The sequence below is a fragment of the Chiloscyllium punctatum genome, chromosome 32 (assembly GCF_047496795.1).
Source record: "Chiloscyllium punctatum isolate Juve2018m chromosome 32, sChiPun1.3, whole genome shotgun sequence".
Taxonomy (NCBI): Eukaryota; Metazoa; Chordata; class Chondrichthyes; order Orectolobiformes; family Hemiscylliidae; genus Chiloscyllium; species Chiloscyllium punctatum.
This window is the reverse complement of record NC_092770.1, coordinates 55,686,538-55,707,010: the sequence shown is the minus strand read 5'-3', so window position 1 is coordinate 55,707,010 and position 20,473 is coordinate 55,686,538. Positions and strand designations below refer to the sequence as shown.

General features: G+C 44.7%; 1 protein-coding gene across 2 annotated transcripts in view; it reads right to left on the bottom strand.

Moving 5' to 3' along the window:
* wdr91 (WD repeat domain 91) overlaps positions 1-20,473 on the bottom strand; it is a 130,212-nt gene that overhangs the window by 9,244 nt on the left and 100,495 nt on the right. For both annotated transcript variants that reach the window (XM_072552426.1, XM_072552427.1), the window contains exons 13-15: positions 5,825-5,933; positions 4,167-4,279; positions 2,195-2,392 (exon numbers count right to left, since the gene is read on the bottom strand). In XM_072552426.1, the coding sequence (XP_072408527.1) occupies positions 2,195-2,392; positions 4,167-4,279; positions 5,825-5,933 (420 nt within the window). The remainder of the gene's footprint in view (positions 1-2,194; positions 2,393-4,166; positions 4,280-5,824; positions 5,934-20,473) is intronic.

Here is a 20,473-nt window from a genome sequence, read left to right as displayed (position 1 = left end):
ATCATCCGGGACTTTCCCTGACTCCAGTGACTTTCCAAAGATCACAACCAATGCCTCCGCTATTTCCTCAGCCACCTCTCTCAGAACTCTAGAATGTAGCCCATTGGGGCCAGGAGATTTATCAATTTTTAGACCTTTTAGCTTTTCTATAGCACTTCCTCTTTCGTAATGGCTGTCATACTCAATTCTCCCCCTGACTTTCCTTAATTGTTGGGATATTATTCATGTCTTCCACTGTGAAGACTGATGCAACGTACTTATTAAGTTCTTCAGCTATTTCCTGATCTCCCATCACTAGTCTTCCAGCAGCAATTTGGAACGGCTCACTGTCTATGTTTGCCTCTTGTTTGTTTCTTATGTATTGAAAAAAACTTTTACTATCATTTCTAATATTACTGGCTAGCCTACCTTCATATTTGATCCTCTCCTTCCTTATTTCTCCCTTTGTCATCCTGTTTGTTTTTGTAGCCTTCCCAATATTCTGATTTCCCAGTGTTCTTGGCCACTTTATAGGCTCTGTCTTTTTCTTTGATACATCTCCTGACTTCCTTTGTCAGCCACGGCTGTCTAATCCTCCCCCCGGATAATCTTTCTTTTCTTTGGGATGAACGTCTGTACTGTATCCTCAATTACACCCAGAAACTCCTGCCATTGTTGCTCTACTGTCTTCCCTGCAAGGCTCTGCTTCAGGTCAATTTTTGTCAGTTCCTCTCTCATGCCCCTGTAATTACCTTTATTTAACTGTAACACCATTACATCCAATTTTGCCTTCTCTCTTTCAAACTGCAGACTGAACTCTACCACATTATGATTGCTGCCTCCTAAGTGCTCCCTTACTTCAAGATCTTTTATAATGTGGTATTTTAAAACACAAGGCTCAGATGGTGGAACCTGCAAATGAGCTGCACATACGTGCGGTGTGTTCTGGGGCAAGGAACAGCCTGATTAAGCAATAAGTTTTACTCCCCAGTGAAATATTTATACATGTATTACAGCATGCACAAACTTTAACCTAATGGCACCCAAGAATCTTATAATTTTAGAGCATGTGTATAAAATAATGCTTTCACTGCTCTTTGCTGAGCATTTACTACCCGTTCACCTGCTCTCTACATCCATAGTTTCAGGTGGTGCATTGTATCCACTTGGGCTTAACATGATCATTTGCTGTCATCCTTTTCCTTCCATATCCTGACCAAACCTGCTCCACTGCTCAATCATGGGAATGGCATCGCCATAATCCATCTACACAGTCCAATTGGTCAGAAATCAATTCCATCTTTGAGGTAGTATAACTCAGCCCAGTAAGAGTAACAGCAACTGCATCATACAATTGGAGTAGAGAAATATGAGTAAGCCACTTAGCCCCTTGAGCCTGTTCTCTATTCAATTAGATGAGAATTAAGCTATAAATCAGTTCTGATAGATCAGTCATGCTCAATTTGCCATTGTTTCCTAGTTCATAATGTCCTCACCTGACAAATATGCACCAATATCAGTTGCACATCTCTGAAATAACGGTCAACGTGAAGTGTCATTGGAGGAAACGAGTGAGCTCTTGTTCTGGGTTCTCCAGCAGAGAAAATAATTCCTAATCAACTTACTTTGTCTTTCTAAATACCCAGACCACCCCAACTGAAGGGAAAGTACTTTGCAAAATCTGTCCTCATAATATAAGCTTTTTAGCCCTGGTATTATTGCACTGAATCGGTGCTGCACCAAGACCAATACATCCTTCCTGATATGTCGCACCCAGAACTGCATACAGTATTCCAGGTAGACTTGAATCAGCACTGAACAAGAGTAATTTCACCACAAGAGTGAATCATAATACTAAGGTAATTGTAAAGTAACATCTAGATTAGATGCCACCTATGGCAGGACATGAATTCCAGGGCTGCAGTTAGGATCAGTGCTTATGGTATGGGAGGGCAAAGAAACATACAACCAGAAATCCAAGTCCTGATAGCTATATTATTACTTTTGTTGAAAGCACACATTTTAATTGAGGCAACAATGCTCAGCTATAATGCTTCATATTGGGCAGTCTGTCATGTGCACTGTTTTTTGTAAGCTGAACAAATGGCTACTGGATGAAGTAGTAAGGAAGTCATATCACAGTATCAACTGATTCTTCAGAAGAATCTGAAAGTAAACTAAGTTCCCATTACATATACAGATGTTTGAGCCTTACCTTGTGAATAATTCCACCGGAGGAGGAACAAGTGAGTACATAGTGCCCTTCTGAATCAAATGCAAATAGTCTTCCACGGGGCACCTGAACTTGCTTGTACCCACTGTACCCAGACAGGACAAATGGGCCGATAGCATCTGACTGCATCTCGCATTCAGAAACCTTGACTCCGCTCTTATGTATGTTCCATTGAATAAACTGGATCAATAAGAGAATCAAAAATGAAAAGCCAAACTCATCAGATTAATTAAAACTTATATATCTCTTAATTGGATACACAAACCAACTTACTGCAACAAACTTTAAACTTATTCTGACTTAATCAATGAAACAATCCTCCAAATGTTCAAGCACACCCAGTCACCAACAGACACAAGAGTCAAAGATGTCAAGCACAAAACAGACCCTTTGTCCATGCTGACCAGCTATCCTAGATAAATCTAGTCCCATCTGCCAGCATTTGGCCCCTATCCCTCGAAACCCTTCATATTCATATACCTCTTAAATGTTGTAGTTGCACCATTCGTAACCACTTCCTTTGGCAACTCATTCCACACATGCACCACCCTCTATGTGAAAACATTGACCCTTCAGTCCCTTTTAAATCTTGCCCCTCTCACCGTAAACCTATGCCCTCTAGGTTTGGTCTCTCCCACTCCAAGAAGACTACCTTGTCTATTTACCCTACCCATGCCCCTCATGATTTTATAAACCTCTATAAGGTCACCCCTCAGCATCCGACACTCCAGAGAAAATAGCCCTAGCCTATTCAGCCTCTCCCTATAACTGAAACCCTCCAATCCTGGTAACATCCTTGGACATCTTTTCTGAACCCTTTCAAGCTTCACAACATTTTTTGTATATCAGAGAGACCAGAACTGCACAGTATTCCAAAAATGGCCTAGCCAATATCCTAACCAAGTGGCCACAACATGACCTCCCAACTCCTATACTCAATGCACTGACCAATAAAGACAAGCATACCAAATGCCTTCTTCACTGTCTATCTACCTGCAACTCCACTTTCAAGGAACTATGACTACATTCCAAGTCTCGTTGTTCAGCAACACTTACCAGGAGCCTACCATTAAGTGCATCAGTCCTGCCCTGACTTGGCACCTCATCTACCACAGACTCTCAACCATATCCTTCCAAATAAGTCTAACTGGAAGCTTCTTGCATGCACTCCACTGTGAAAAACTGAATGTGGAAGAGTATTTCTGATTAAACGGAAGGTGGCACAGCGACGGCACGGTGGCTCAGTGGTTAGCACTGCTGCCTCAGGGCACCAGGGACCCAGGTTCAATTCCACCCTTCAGCAACTGTCTGTGTGGAATTTGCGCATTCTCCCAGTTTCTCCATGGGTTCCCTTCCATAGTCCGAAGATGCGCAGGCCAGGTGAGTCAGCCATGGGAAATGCAGGGTTACATGGTACAGGTATGGCTCTGGGATTGTCTTCAGAGGGTCAGTGCAGACTTGATGGGCCGAGTGGCCCACTCCCACTGTAGGGAATTCCATCATGCTATGATTTGTGGGTGGCACAGTGGTTAGCACTGCTGCCTCACAGCGCCAGAGACCCGGGTTCAATTCCCGTCTCAGGCGACTCTCTGTGTGGAGTTTGCACATTCTCCCTGTGTCTGCGTGGGTTTCCTCAGGGTGCTCCGGTTTCCTCCCAAAAAATCCAAAAATAATGTGCAGGTTAGGTGAATTGGCCATGTAAATTGCCCGTAGTGTTAGGTGAAGGGGTAAATGTAGGAGTATGGGTCTAGGTGGTATAAGCTTCGGCGGGTCGGTGTGGACTTGTTGGGCCGAAGGGCCTGTTTCCACACTGAGTAATCTAATCTGTAAGACTCTGGAGGAAGCAGGATTATCCTTCGGTGAAGTACAGGTAGAGTTCCAAGTGTTACCGCCCCTCTGACTGAATTGTTCACTCACACCATTCAAGTTCCCTGTGTGATAGCTATGCAATTACCTTTCCATCTTCACCGATGCTGTAAACTGAGTTTTCATCATAGCTGAATTCAACTGAATAAACTTCCCCGGAATGTGCATTCCAGCTCATGGCGCAGTCATACCGCTGCATGTCTGAAACACATTAAATAAAGCACACTGATTCGGCAGACCTTCAGAATGGGAGGAATGAAGGAAGACAGCGAGAAGTTAGTCTCTGGTTTCTGAGAATGGAGTGTTAGTGGTTGGGTGACTCACTACAAATCTCTCTCAAAAGATTGCTTTAATTAGAAAGACACGCAACATTGGGATTGACAGGTGTACAAACCAGGAGAAAGTGAGCATTGCAGATGCTGGAGATCAGAGTCAAAAGATGTGGCGCTGGAAAAGCACAGCAGGTCAGGCAGCATACGAGGAGCAGGAAAATGGACGTTTCGGGCAAAGGCCCTTTATCAGGAATGTTTGGGGGTGGGGGGGGGGGGGGAAAGGGGTGAGAGATAAATGGGGAGTGGAGCAGCTGGCAAGGTGATAGGTAGATGCAGGTGGGGGGTGACAGTGATAGGTTGGAGGGGAGGGTGGAGTGAATAGGTGGGAAGGAAGATGGACACATAGCACAGTTCAAGAGGGCAGTGCCAAGTTGGAGGGTTGGATCTGGGCATTAGTTGGGGGGAGAGGAGATTAGGAAATTAGTAAAGTTGATGTTGATGCCGTGTGGTTGAAGGGTCCCAAGGCAGAAGATGAGGCGTTCTTCCTCCAGTCGTCAGGTGGCTTGGATTTGGTAGTGGAGGCAGCCTAGGACTTGCATGTCCTTGATGGAGTGGGAGGGAGAGTTGAAGTGGTTGGCCACGGTGGTGGGGTTATTTGGTGCGTGTGTCCCAGGCTTGTTCCCTGAAACTTTCCATGAGTTGGCGCCCTGTCTCCCCAATGTAGAGGAGACCACAGAGAGCAAAGGACACAGTAGATAAGGTGTTTGGATGTGCAGGAAAATCTCTGCCAGATGTGAAAAAATCCTTTGGGGCCTTGGTGGGGTGGGTGGGTGGCTGGCTGGAGTGTGGGCACAGGTTTCACACCTCTTGCAGTGGCAAGGTGCCAGGAGTGGAGGGATGGATTGGTGAAGGGCATATGGACATAGCAAGGGAGTCATGAAGGAAATGGTTTCTGCAGAACGCAGATAGGGCTGGGGAGGGAAACAGATCTCTGGTGGTGAGGTCTGATTGGAGGTGACGGAAATGGTGGTGGATAATGCGTTGTCTCTGAGATTAGTGGGTTGGAAGGTGAGGACTTGGTTGGGGGAGTGGGGGGAGGGGTCCTAGCCTTGTTGTGTATTGCAGTCCTTGAAATAGGATGCCATCTGGGATGTCCTGGAGGGGAATTGCTCCACCTGAGAGCAGATATGCCAGGAGCTATTTTAAGAAAACACCGAACCGCTCAAACTCACATCGCTTTCACCCCATTGGCCAATCGAGTCATAGTGTTGGAATTGTACCTACCTCCACCATCTCTACTAGCAGCTCATTCTAGCAGCTATTCAGCAAGGTACAATGGCCAACACTTGCCTGAATAAATGGACACCAGCAGGAGGTTACACTACCTTCAATGTTAAGTTCAGTTCAAGCAGGCCTGTATATTAAAACTTAAGGCAATCTTTTGACTACTAATACAAAGAAAGGTTTATCTTACCAAAGAGTCGGATGATGCCATCAGCAGCTCCAGTCACCAGCAGATTTCCATTATGGTTGAAAGCTGTACAGTTAATGGCAATGGGCTCAGGGTCCAGAGAGAACTGATGCTATAGAAAAACAAGTCAGCTCACTGGAAACTTTAAGTACTCAGCAGCAATAAACCACAAACAGTGCAACTTCCACCCACTTCAGTTTGCTATCAACAGCAAGCACGCTTTGCCTCCCCAGCACAGAATCTATGCACATAATGAAGCCATTCAGCAAATTTTCTCCCCACCAACAATGAATGAGAAAATCACATAGTCCCACTCCGCTGCATGAATATTGCTATTCAAAAAGAAACATTCAATTCCCTTTTGAAAGCCTCTATTGAATTTGCTGAGCCCACATTCTCAGGAGCACATTCCAGACCTTAAGCACTTACTGCACAAAACAGATTTTCTCAGACTGTGTTTGCTTCTTTTGCTTATTTTGAATCTGAACTCAATCATTCTCAATCCTTTCACAAGAGAGAACAGTTTCTTCAAATCCACTCTGTCCACAATCACCATTTAGAATGTCGCCATCAGATTCCTTTTCCTCTCAGCTTTCTTTTCTCAAGGAGAATTGCCCCAACTTTTCTAATCTGCCTACGTCACTGAAAATCCCCATCTCTGGAATCATTCTCCTGAATCTTTATTGCATTTTCTGCAAAACCCTAACATCCTACTTGAAGAGCATGCATAGAAACAGATGCATTCTTTCAGCTGAGGCCAAACTATTGGCTCATGCAAGCCCATCATAACCTCTTGCTCTTCTTTTCTTAGCCCTTATGAATAACACTTTGATACAGTATGCACTGTCAACTATTTCAATTGGCCCTGCTACCTTCAATGACATGCACCAGCACATCCAAGACCCCTTGCTCCCACACCGCACCACCACTGTACCCCGGCCCAGAGTTGTATACTTCACTTTATTTCTTCTCTCCACATTCTTTTGACCGTGATTGAACACTTCACATTTCTCTCCCTCCCCAATGAATTTCATTGTCATCTCTCCAACGATTTCATCAACTTGCCTAGGTACTTGTGAACATTAACTATCTACATTTGCCATACATTTGCTTTCTCTGTCAGGATGTACAGAATCTCTCGCCCTCTCACTCTGCCAGGATATACAGATCTCTCTCTCTCTCTCTCTCTCTCTCACTGTCAGGATATACTGATCTCTCTCTCTCTCACTCACTGTCAGGATATACAGATCCAAGGGGGCATAGCTTTAAATTAAGGGGGGGTAGATATAGGACTGATGTTAGGGGTAGGTTCTTCACTCAGCGAGTCGTAAGTTCATGGAATGCCCTGCCAGTAGCAGTAGTGGACTCTCCCTCTTTATGGGTATTTAAGCGGGCATTGGATAGGTATATGGAGGATAGTGGGTTAGTGTAGGTTAGGTGGGCTTTGATCGGCGCAACATCGAGGGCTGAAGGGCCTGTACTGCGCTGTATTCTTCTATGTTCTATGTTCTATCCCGCTCTCTCTCACTGTCAGTATATAGATCTCTCTCTCTCTCACACACACAGACTCAGGATATGGAGATCTGTCTCTCACTGTCAGGATATACAGATTCTCTCTCTCTGACAGGATATACAGATTCTCTCTCGCTCTGACAGGATGTACAGACATCTCACATACACACTGCCAGGATATACAGATCTCTCTTGCACACACACTGTCAGGATATGCAGATCTGTCTCTCTCTCACTGTCAGGATATGCAGATCCTCTCTCTCTCACACACACACACACACACACACACACACACACACACACACAGAGTCAGGATATACAGATCTTCCTCTCTCTCTCTCTCTCTCTCTCTCTCTCTCTCTCTCTCGCTCTCACCCACTGTCAGGACATACAGACATCTCTCTCTCTCACTCACACAGTCAGGATACACAGATCTCTCTCTCTCTCTCTCTCTCTCTCTCTGTCTGTCTGTCAGGATATGCAGATCTGTCTCTCTCTCTCTCTCACTGTCAGGATATACAGATTTCTCTCTCACTGTCAGGATATACAGATTGTCTCTCTCACTCACTGTCAGGATATACAGATCTCTCTCTCTCTCTCACTGTCAGCATATAAGATCGCTCCCTCACACTGTCAGGATATACAGATCTCCGATCTCTCTCTCTCTCTCTCTGACAGGATATACAGATTCTCTCTCTCTCTCTCTCACTGCCAGGATATACAGATCTCTCTCTCGCTCTGTCAGGATACGCAGATCTGTCTCTCCCTCACTGTCAGGATATACAGATCTCTCTCTGACAGGATATACAGATTCTCTCTCTCTGACAGTATATACAGACCTCTCTCCCACACACTGCCAGGATATACAGATCTCTCTCACACACACACTGTCAGGATATGCAGATCTGTCTCTCTCACTCTGTCAGGATATGCAGATTTTCCCTCTCTCTCTCACACACACACACACACACACACACACACACACACACACACACACACACACACACACACACACACACACACACACACACACACACACACACAGAGTCAGGATATACAGATCTCCCTCTCTCTCGCTCTCACCCACTGTCAGGATATACAGGTCTCTCTCTCCCACACGATCACGATATACAGATCTCTCTTTCTCTCACAGTGCAAGGAGATACAGATCTCTCTCACTCACTGTCAGGATATGCAAATCTGTCGCGCTCTCACCATCAGGATATACAGATCTCTCTGTCGGGATATACCGATCGCTCTCTCACTGCCAGGATATACAGATTCTCTCTCGCGCTCTCTCTCTCTGTCGGGATATACAGATCTCACTCTCTCACACAGTCAGGACATACCAATCTCTCTCTCACACAGTCAGGATATACTGATCTCTCTCTCTCACTGCCAGGATATGCAGATCTGTGTCTCTCTCTCTCACTGTCAGGATATACAGATTCTCTCTCGCGCTCTCTCACAGTCAGGACATACCGATCTCTCTCTCTCTCACTGTCAGGATATACCGATCTCTCTCTCTCTCACACTGTCAGGATATGCAGATCTGTCTCTCTCTCTCACTGTCAGGATATACCGATATCTCTCTCTCTCTCTCTCTCTCACTGCCAGGATATGCAGATCTGTCTCTCTCTCACTGTCAGGATATACAGATTCACACTCCCACAGTCAGGACATACCGATCTCTCTCTCTCTCTCACTGTCAGGATATGCAGATCTGTCTCTCTCTCACTGTCAGGATATACAGATTCGCTCTCGCGCTCTCTCACAGTCAGGACATACCGATCTCTCTCTCTCTCTCTCTCTCTCTCTCTCTCTCTCTCTCTCACTGTCAGGATATGCAGATCTCTCTCTCACTCACTGTCAGGATATGCAGATCTGTCTCTCTCTCACCATCAGGATATACACATCTCTCTCTCTCTCTTACTGTAGGACATATAGATCTCTCTCTCTCTCTGTCAGGATATACAGATTCTCTCTCGCTCGCTCTCTGTCGGGATATGCAGATCTGTGTGTCTCTCTCTCTCTCTCACTGTCAGGATATACTGATCTCTCTCTCTCACTCACTCTCACGGTCAGGATATTCAGATCGGTCTCTCTCTCTCTCTCTGCCAGGATATACAGATTCTCTCTCTCGGTCAGTATACAGATTCTCGCGCTCTCTCTGTCAGCATATACAGATCTCTCTCTCTCACTGCCAGAATAAACAGATTCTCTCTCTCGGTCAGGATATACAGTTTCCCTTTCTCTGTCAGGATATACAGATTATCTCGCTCTCTGTCAGGATATACAGATCCCTCTCACTGTCAGGATATACAGATCGCTCTCTCTCCCACACTGTCAGTATATACAGATCGCTCTCTCTCCCACACTGTCAGTATATACAGATCCCTCTCTCTTCTCACTGTCAGTATATACAGATTTCTCTTCAAAGTTTGGGAGAAGATTTGTAGCTCGCGTGCTCGTTATTTTGGTTCTGTTCGCCGAGCTGGGAATTTGTCTTGCAAACGTTTCGTCCCCTGTCGAGGTGACATCCTCAGTGACAACCGGAAGCGGCAGAGACAGGCCACTATAAATGCCGGAAGAAACGGCACAGAAGCGCTTCACAGGAGGCTCCCAAGCACTGAGGATGTCACCTGGACAGGGGATGAAACATTTGCAAGACAAATTCCCAGCTCGGCGAACAGAACCACAACACAGATTTCTCTCTCACACACAGTCAGGATATGGAGATCTGTCTCTCTCATACACACGGTCAGGTTATGGAGATCAGTCTTTCTCTCACTCGGTCAGGATATACAGATCTCTCTCTCTTACTGTCAGGATATACAGATCTCCCTCCCTCTCTCTCTGTCTGTCTGTCTCACTCACTCTCTGTCAGGATATTCTCTCTCTCTCACACACACACACACACACACACACACACACACAGAGTCAGGATATACAGATCTTTCTCTCTCTCACTGTACAAATATACAGATCTCCCTCTCTCTCTCCCTCATACCCACTGTCAGGATATACAGACCTCTCTCTCTCACTGTCAGGATATATAGATCTCTCTCTCTCCCTCACACGATCAGGATATACAGATCTCTCTCTCTCGCCCACAGTGTCAGGATATACAGATCTCTCTCACTATCAGGATACACAGATCGCTCTCTCACACACAGTCAGGATATATAGATCTCTCTCTTACACACAGTCAGGATATGGAGATCTGTTTTTCTCATACACAGTCAGGATATACAGATCTCTCTCTCTCTCTCTCTCTCTGTCAGGATATACAGATCTCTCTCTCTCTCTCTCTCTCTGCCAGGTTATACAGATTCTCTCTCACACACACTGTCAGGATATGCAGATCTGTCTCTCTCTCACTGTCAGGATATACAGATTCGCTCTCGCGCTCTCTCACACTGTCAGAATATACAGATCTCCCTCTCGCTCTCACCCATTGTCAGGATATGCAGACCTCTCTCTCTCTGTCAGGATATGCAGATCTCTCTCGCTCTCACTGTCAGGCTATACAGATCTTTCTCTCTCTAAATATCAGGATATACAGATCTCGCTCTCCCACATGATCAGGATATACAGCTCTCCCCCTCTCTCTGTCAGGATATACAGATTGTCTCTCTCTCTCACACACACTGTCAGGATATACAAATCTCTCTTTCTCTCTCTCTCTCTCTCTCTCACACACACTGTCAGCATATACAGATCTCTGTCTCTCACACTGACAGGATATACAGATCTCTCTCTCTCTCTCTCTCTCTCTCTCTCATTGCCAGGATATACAGATCTCTCTCCCTCTCTCACTGTCAGGATATGCAGATGTCTTTTTCTCTCTCTCACACTGTCACGATTTACAGATCTCTCTCACACACACTGTCATATTTACAGATTTCTCTCTCTCTCTCTCTCTCTCCCTGTCAGGATATACAGATCTCTCTCTCTTACTGTCAGGATATACAGATCTCTCTCACTGTCAGGAAATACAGATCTCTCTCTCACTCACTGTCAGGATATACAGATCTCTCTCTCTCTCTCTCTCTCACTGTCAGCATATACAGATCTCGATCTCTCTCTCTCTCTCTCTCTCTCCCCCTGTCAGGATATACAGATCTCCCTCTGTCAGGATATACAAATTCTCTCTCTCACACTGTCAAGATATACAGATCTCTCTTTCTCTCTCACTGCCAGGATATTCAATCGCTCTCTTTCACACTGTTAGGATACACATCTCTATCTCTCCGTCATACAGATATACAGACTCTCTCTCTCTGACCCACACAGTCAGGATATACAGATTTCTGTCTCTCTCTCTCTCTCTCTCTCTCTCTGTCAGGAAATACAGATCTCTTTCTCACTCACTGTCAGGATATGCAGATCTGTCTCTCTCTCAGGATATACAGATCCCTCTCTCTCTCTCTCTATATCAGGATCTGCAGATTCTCTCTCTCTCTCACACACACACACACAGTCAGAATATACAGATCTTTCTCTCTCACACTGTCAGAATATACAGATCTCTCTCGCTGTCACCCACTGTCAGGACATACAGACCTCTCTCTCTCACGGTGTCAGGATATGCAGATCTGTCTCTATCTCTCACTGTCAGGATATACAGGTCTCTCTCTCCCACACGATCAGGATATACAAATCTCTCTCTGTCTCACTGTCAGAATATAAGGTCGGTCCCTCACACTGTCAGGATATACCGATCTCTCTCTCTGTCAGGACATACAGATCTCTCTCTCTCTGTCACTGTCAGGACATACAGATCTCTCTCTCACTCACTGTCAGGATATGCAGATCTGTCTCTCTCTCTCACTGTCAGGATATGCAGATCTGTCTCTCTCTCTCACTGTCAGGATATGCAGATCTGTCTCTCTCTCTCACTGTCAGGATATGCAGATCTCTCTCTTTCTCTCTCACACACATTGTAAGGATATACAGATCTCTCTCACTGTCAGGATATGCAGATCTCTCTCACACACACAGTGATGATAGGCAGATCTCTCTCTCTCATTGTCAGGATATACAGATTCCTCTCTCTCTCACTGTCAGGATATAAAGATCTCCATCTCTCTCTCTCTCACACACAGTAAGGATATACAGATCTCTCTCTCTCTGCCAGGATGTACACATTCTCTCCCTCTCTCTCTCTCTCTCTCTGTCAGGATAAACAGATTCTCTCTTTCTCGCTCTGTCAGGATATACAGATCACTCCCTCTCTGTCAGGACATACAGATTTTTCTCTTTCTCTCTCACACATTGTCAGGATATACAGATCTCTCTCACACACACTGTGATGATATGCAGATCTCTCTCTCTCTCTACCACTCTCACAGTCAGGATATACACATCTTTCTCTCTCTCTCACTGTCAGGATATGCAGAACTGTCTCTCTCTCACACTGTCAGGATATACTGATCTCTCTCTCTCTCTCTCTCTCTCTCTGTCAGGAAATGCAGAACTGTCTCTCTCTCTCCCTGTCAGGATATACAGATTCTCTCTCTCACTGTCAGGATATACAGATTCTCTCTCGCGCGCTCTCTCCGTCGGGATATGCAGATCTGTCTCTCTCTCTCACACTGTCAGGATATACAGGTCTCTCTCTCCCACACGATCAGGATATACAGATCTCTCTCACTGTCAGGATATAAGATCGCTCCCTCACACGGTCAGGATATACAGATCTTTCTCTCTCTCTCACTGTCAGGATATACAGATCTCTCTCTCTCTCTCTCTCTCTCTCTCTGACTGTCACGGCGTACAGATCTCTCTCTCACTGTCACTGTCAGGAAATACAGATTTTTCTCTTTCTCTCACACACACTGTCAGGATATACTGATCTCTCTCACTCACTATCAGGATATACAGATCTCTCTCTCTCTCTCTCTGTGTAAGGATATACAGATCTATCTCTCTCACGATCAGGATATACAGATTCCTCTCTCTTTCACACACAATAAGGATATACAGATCTCTCTCTCTCACTGTCAGGATATAAGATCGCTCCCTCACACTGTCAGGATATACAGATCTCTCTCTCTCTCTCTCTCACTGTCAGGGGCGTACAGATCTCTCTCTCTCACTGTCACTGTCAGGACACACAGATCTCTCTCTGTCAGGATGTCCAGATCTCTCTCTCTCTCTCTCTCTCACACACAATAAGGATATACAGATCTCTCTCTCTCTCTGTCAGGGTGTACACATTGTCTCTCTGTCAGGTTATACAGATTCTCTCCCTCTCTTTCTGTCAGGATATACAGATCTCTTTCTCTGTCAGGAGATAGAGATCACTCCCTCTCGGTCAGGATATACAGATTTTTCTCTTTCTCTCACACACATTGTCAGGATATACAGATCCCTCTCCCTCTCTCACTGTCACGATATACGGATCCCTCTCTCACACACTGTCATATTTCCAGATCTCTCTCTCTCACAATGTCAGAATATACAGATCCATCTCTCTCTCTCTCTCACTGTCAGGATATAAGATCTCTCCCTCACACAGTCAGGATATGCAGATCTCTCTCTCTCTCTCTCTCTCTGTCAGGATATACAGAGTTTTCTCTTTCTCTCACACACAGTCAGGATATACAGATCTCTCTCTCCCTGTCAGGATATACAGATCTCTCTCTCACACTGTTTGGACACACATCTTTATCTCTCTGTCAGGATATACAGATCTCTGTCTCACGTTCTCACCCACTGTCAGGAAATACAGATTCTCTCTCTCTGACCCACACACTGTCAGGATATACAGATTTCTGTCTCTCTCACTCTGTCAGGATATACATATCTCTCTCTCTTCCACACACTATCAGGATACACAGATCTCACTGTCAGGACATACAGTTCTCCCTCTATCACACTCTCACACTGTCAGGATATACAAAACTCTCTCTCTCTCACACACACACACAGTCAGGATATACAAATCTCGCTCCCTCACTCTCTATGTCAGGATCTGCAGATTCTCTCTCGGTCTGTCTCACTCACTCACTCTCTCTCACACACACACACACACACACACACACACACACACACACACACACACACACACACACACACACACACACACAGTCAGAATATACAGATCTTTCTCTCTCACACTGTCAGAATATACAGATCTCCCTCGCTCTCACCCACTGTCAGGACATATAGACCTCTCTCTCTCTCATGGTGTCAGGATATGCAGATCTCTCCCACACGATCAGGATATACAAATCTCTCTTTGTCTCACTGTCAGGATATAAGGTTGCTCCCTCACACTGTCAGGATATGCAGATCTGTCTCTCTCTCACTGTCAGGATATACAGATTTCTCTCGCTCACACGGTCAGGAAATACAGATTTATCTCTTTCTCTCACACACACATTGTCAGGATATACAGATTTCTCTCACTGTCAGGATATGCAGATCTGTCTCTCTCTCGCTGTCAGGAAATACAGATTTATCTCTTTCTCTCACACACACATTGTCAGGATATGCAGATCTCTCTCACACACACTGATGATATGCAGATCTCTCTCTCTCTCACTCACTATCAGGATATACAGATCTCTCTCTCTCATGATCAGGATATACAGATTCCTCTCTCTCTCACTGTCAGGATATACAGATCTCCATCTCTCTCTCTCTCTCTCTCACACACACACACACAGTAAGGATATACAGATCTCTCTCTCTCTCTCTGTCAGGATATACAGATTTTTCACTTTCTCTGTCACACATTGTCAGGATATACAGATCTCTCTCCCTCTCTCACTGTCAGGATATGCAGATCTCTCTCACACCCACTGTGATGATATGCAGATCTCTCTCTCTCTCACTCACTATCAGGATACACAGATCTCTCTCTCTCTCTCACGATCAGGATATACAGATTCCTCTCTCTCTCTCACGGTCAGGATATTCAGATCTCTCTCTCTCTCACACACACACACACACAGTCAAGACACACAGATCTCTCTCTCACTGTCTGGATATACAAATCTCAATCTCTCTCTCTGTCAGGGTGTACACATTGTCTCCCTGTCAGCTTATACAGATTCTCTCTCTCTCTGTCAGGTTATACATATTCTCTCCCTCTCTTTCTGTCAGGATATACAGATCTCTTTAACTCTGTCAGGATATACAGATTTTTCTCTTTCTCTCACACACATTGTCAGGATATGCAGATCTCTCACACACACACACACACTGTGACGATATGCAGATCTCTCTACCTCTCTCACTGGCAGGATATGCAGATCTCTCTCTCTCTCTCACATACACTGTCAGGATATACAGATCCCTCTCTCACACACTGTCATATTTACAGATCTCTCTCTCTCTCTCTCTCTCTCTCAATGTCAGGATATAAGATCTCTCCCTCACACTGTCAGGATATGCAGATCTGTCTCTCTCTTTCTCACGGTCAAGATATACAGATTTCTCTCTCTCTCTCTCTCTCTCTCTCTCTCCCTGTCAGGATATACAGATCTCCTTCTCTCTGTCAGGATATACAGATTCTCTCTCACTGTCAGGATATATAGATCTCTCTCTCTCTCTCACACACACTGTCAGGATATTCAAATCTCTCTCTCACACACTGTTAGGATACACATCTCTATCTCTCTGTCAGGATATACAGATCTCGGTCTCTCGCTCTCACCCACTGTCAGGAAATACAGATTCGCTCTCCGTCAGGATACACAGATCTCTCTCTCTTTCGCTCTCTCTGTCAGGATATACAGATCACGCCCTCTCTGTCAGTATATATAGATTTTTCTCTTTCTCTCACACACATTGTCAGGATATACAGATCTCTCTCCCTCACACTGTCAGGATATGCAGATCTCTCGCACACACAATGTGATGATATGCAGATCTCCCTCCTATATCACTCTCACTGTCAGGATATACAGATCTCTCTCTCGCTCTCTCTCTCTCACTGTCAGGATATACTGATCTCTCTCTCTGTCAGGATATGCAGACCTGTCTCTCTCTCACTGTCAGGATATACAGATTCTCTTGCTCTCTCACTGTCAGGATATACAAATTCTCTCTCTCACTATCAGGATATACAGATTCTCTTGCTCTCTCACTGTCAGGATATACAGATTCTCTCGCTCTCTCACTGTCAGGATATACAGATTCTCTCTCGCTCTCTCACTGTCAGGATATACAGATTCTCTCTCTCACTGTCAGGATATACAGATTCTCTCACTGTCAGGATATACAAATTCTCTCTCTCACTGTCAGGATATACACATCTCTCTCTCTCTCTCTGTCAGGGTGTACACATTGTCTCCCTGTCAGGTTATACAGATTCTCTCTCCCTCTCTGTCAGGATAAACAGATTCGCTCTCTCTGTGTCAGGTTATACAGATTCTCTCCCTCTCTTTCTGTCAGGATATACAGATTTTTCTCTTTCTCTCACACACATTGTCAGGATATACAGATCCCTCTCCCACGGTCAGGATATATAGATCTCCCTCTCTCTGTTAGGATATACAGATTCTCTCTCACTGTTAGGATATATAGGTCTCTCTCTCTCACACACACTGTCAAGAGATTCAAATCTCTCTCTCTCTCCCTGTCAGGTTATACAGATTCTCTCTCTCTGTCAGGTTATACAGACTCTCTCCCTCTCTTTCTGTCAGGATATACAGACCTCTCTCTCTCTCTCACACTGTCAGGATATACTGATCTCTCTCTCTGTCAGGATATGCAGATTCTCTCTCTCTCTCACCGTCAGGATATACAGATTGTCTCTCACGCGCTCTCTCCATTGGGATATGCAGATCTGTCTCTCTCTCACTGTCAGGATATACAGATCTCACTCTCTCTCACACTGTCAGGATATTCAAATCTCTCTCACACTGTTAGGATGCACATCTCTATCTCTCTGTCAGGATATACAGATCTCGGTCTCTCGCTCTCACCCACTGTCAGGATATACAGATTCTCTCTCTCTCACAATGTTAGGATATACAGGTCTCTCTTTCCCACATGATCAGGATATACAGATCTCTCTCTCTCTCTCTCTCACTGTCAGGATATATATATCTCTCGCTCACTGTCAGGATATACAGATCTCTCTCTCACACACCCAGTCAGTATATACAGATCACTCTCTCTCTGTCAGGATATACAGATTTTTCTCTTTCTCTCTCACACACACTGTCAGAATATACAGATCTCTCTCTCTCTCTCTCAATGTCAGGATATAAGATCTCTCTCTCTCTCTCTCTCTCTCTCTCAGGAAAGATAGATCTCTCTCTTTCTCACTGTCAGGATATACAGATATCTCTCTCTCTCTCTCACACTATCCAGATATACATATCTCTTTCTCCTACATTATTAGGATATACGTACCTCTCTCTCTCACATACTATCAGGATATACAGATCTCACTCTCTCTCTCTCACACTGTCAGGATATGCAGATCTCTCTCTCGCTCTCTCTCTCTGTCAGGATGTACACATTCTCTCCCTGTCAGGATATACAGATTCTCTCTCACACTATCCAGATATACATAACTCTCTCTTTCTCTCACACTGTCAGGATACACAGATCTCTCTCTCACTCCCTCAGACACTGTCAGAATATGCAGATCTCTCTCTCTCTCTCACACACACACACACACACACACACACACACACACACAGAGTCAGGATATGCAGATCTCTCTCTTTCTCTCTCAATGTCAGGATATAAAATCTCTCCCTCTCACAATGTGAGACCTCTCTCCCTCACGGTCAGAATATACAGATCTCTCTCTCTCTCACAATGTCAGGATATACAGATCTCTCTCTCTCTCACAATGTCAGGATATACAGATCTCCCTCTCTCTCAACTGTCAGGACATACAGATCTCTCTCTCTGTCAGGATATACAGATTTTTCTCTTTCTCTCACATACACATTGTCAGAATATACAGATCTCTCTCTCACACAATGACAGGATATACAGATCTCTCTCTCTCACTATCCAGATATACATATCTCTCTCTCTCCTACAATATTAAGATATACGTACCTCTCTCTCACACACACTATCAGGATATACAGATCTCACTCTCTCTCTCACACAGTCAGGATATACGGATCTCTCTCTCACTCCCTCAGACACTGTCAGGATATGCAGATCTCTCTCTCTCTCTGTCAGGATACACAGATATTTATCTTTTTCTCACATACATATTGTCTGGATATACAGATCTCTCTCTCTCTTGCTCTCACACACACCGTCAGGATATGCAGATCTCTCTCTCTCTCTCACACTATCCGGATATACAAATCACTCTCTCTCTCACTGTCAGGAGACACAGATCTCTCTCTCAATGTCAGGGTATAAGATGTCTCTCTCTCACAATGTCAGGATATAAGATCGCTCTCTCTCTGTCAGGATATACAGATCTCTCTCTATCACTGTCAGGATATACAGATCTCTCTCTCTCTTTCTCACACTGTCAAGACATATAGATCTCTGTCTCTCTTACTCTCTCACACGATCAGGATATGCAGATCTCTCTCTCTTTCTCACACTGTCCGGATATACAGATCTCTCCATCTCTCTCACACTGTCAGGACATATAGATCTTTCTCTCTCTCACAATGTCAGCATATAAGATCGCTCTCTCTCAGGATATACAGAACTCTCTCTCTCACTGTCTGGATATAGAGATCTCTCTCGCTCTCTCCCTGTCAGGTTATACAGATTCTCCCTCTCTCTCTGTCGGGATATACATATTCTCTCTCTTTCTGTCAGGATATACAGATTTTTCTCTTTCTCTCACACACATTGTCAGGATATGCAGATCTCTCTCGCACACACTGTGATGATATGCAGATCTCTCTCTCACGGTCAGGGTATACATATATCTCCCTCTCTCACACTGCCAGGATATGCAGGTCTCTATCTCGCTCACTCTCTCACACTGTCAGGATATGCAGATCGCTTTCTCTCTGTCAGGATATACACATCTCTCTCTCTCTCTCTCTTACAATGTCAGGATACAAGATCTCTCTCTCTCTCTCTTTCTGTCAGGATATACAGATCACACTCTCTGTCGGGATATATAGATTTTACTTTTCTTCCCCCACACACACGTCGTCAGGATATACAGATCTCTCTCTCTCTCCCTATCAGGTTATACAGATTCTCTCTCTCTCACACACACAGTGAGTATATACAGATCACTCTCTCTCTGTCAGGATATACAGAGTTTTCTCTTTCTCTCTCGCTCACAATGTCAGGATATACAGATCACTCCCTCTCTCTCACACGGTCAGGAGACACAGATCTCTCTCTCTCAATATCAGGATATAAGATCTCTCTCTCCCTCTCTCTGTCAGGATATACAGATTCTCTCCCTCTCTTTCTGTCAGGATATACAGATCTCTCTCTCTCTTTCTCTCACACATATGGTCAGGATATGCAGATCTCTTTCACACACACTGTGATAATATGCAGATATCTCTCCCTCTCTCACAGTCAGTATATACAGATTACTCTCTCTCTCTCTCTCTCTCTCTCTCTCTCTGTCAGGATATACAGATTTTTCTCTTTCTCTCACACACACATTGTAAGGATATACAGATCTCTCTCTCTCACAATGACATGATACACAGATCTCTCACTCTCTGTCAGGATATGCAGATCTCTCTCTCTCGCTCTCACACACACACCGTCAGGATATGCAGATCCATCTCTCTCACACTATCCGAATATAGATATCACTCTCTCTCACTCTCACTGTCAGGATATACAGATATCTTGCTCACAATTTCAGGATATACAGATCTCTCCCCCTCTCTCACACTGTCAGGAGACACAGATCTCTCTCTCAATGTCAGGGTATAAGATTTCTCTCTCTCACAATGTCAGGATATAAGATCGCTCTCTCTCACACCGTTAGGATATACAGATCTCTCTTTCTCACACTGTCAGGAAATATAGATCTCTCTCTCTCACAATGTGAGGATATAAGATTTCTCTCTCTTGCTCTCGCTTACGATCAGGATATCCAGATCTCCCTCCCTCTTTCTCTCCCTGTCAGGTTATCCAGATTCTCTCTGTCAGGATATGAGACCTCTCTCGCTCATAACGTCAGGATATACAGATATCTCGCTCATAACG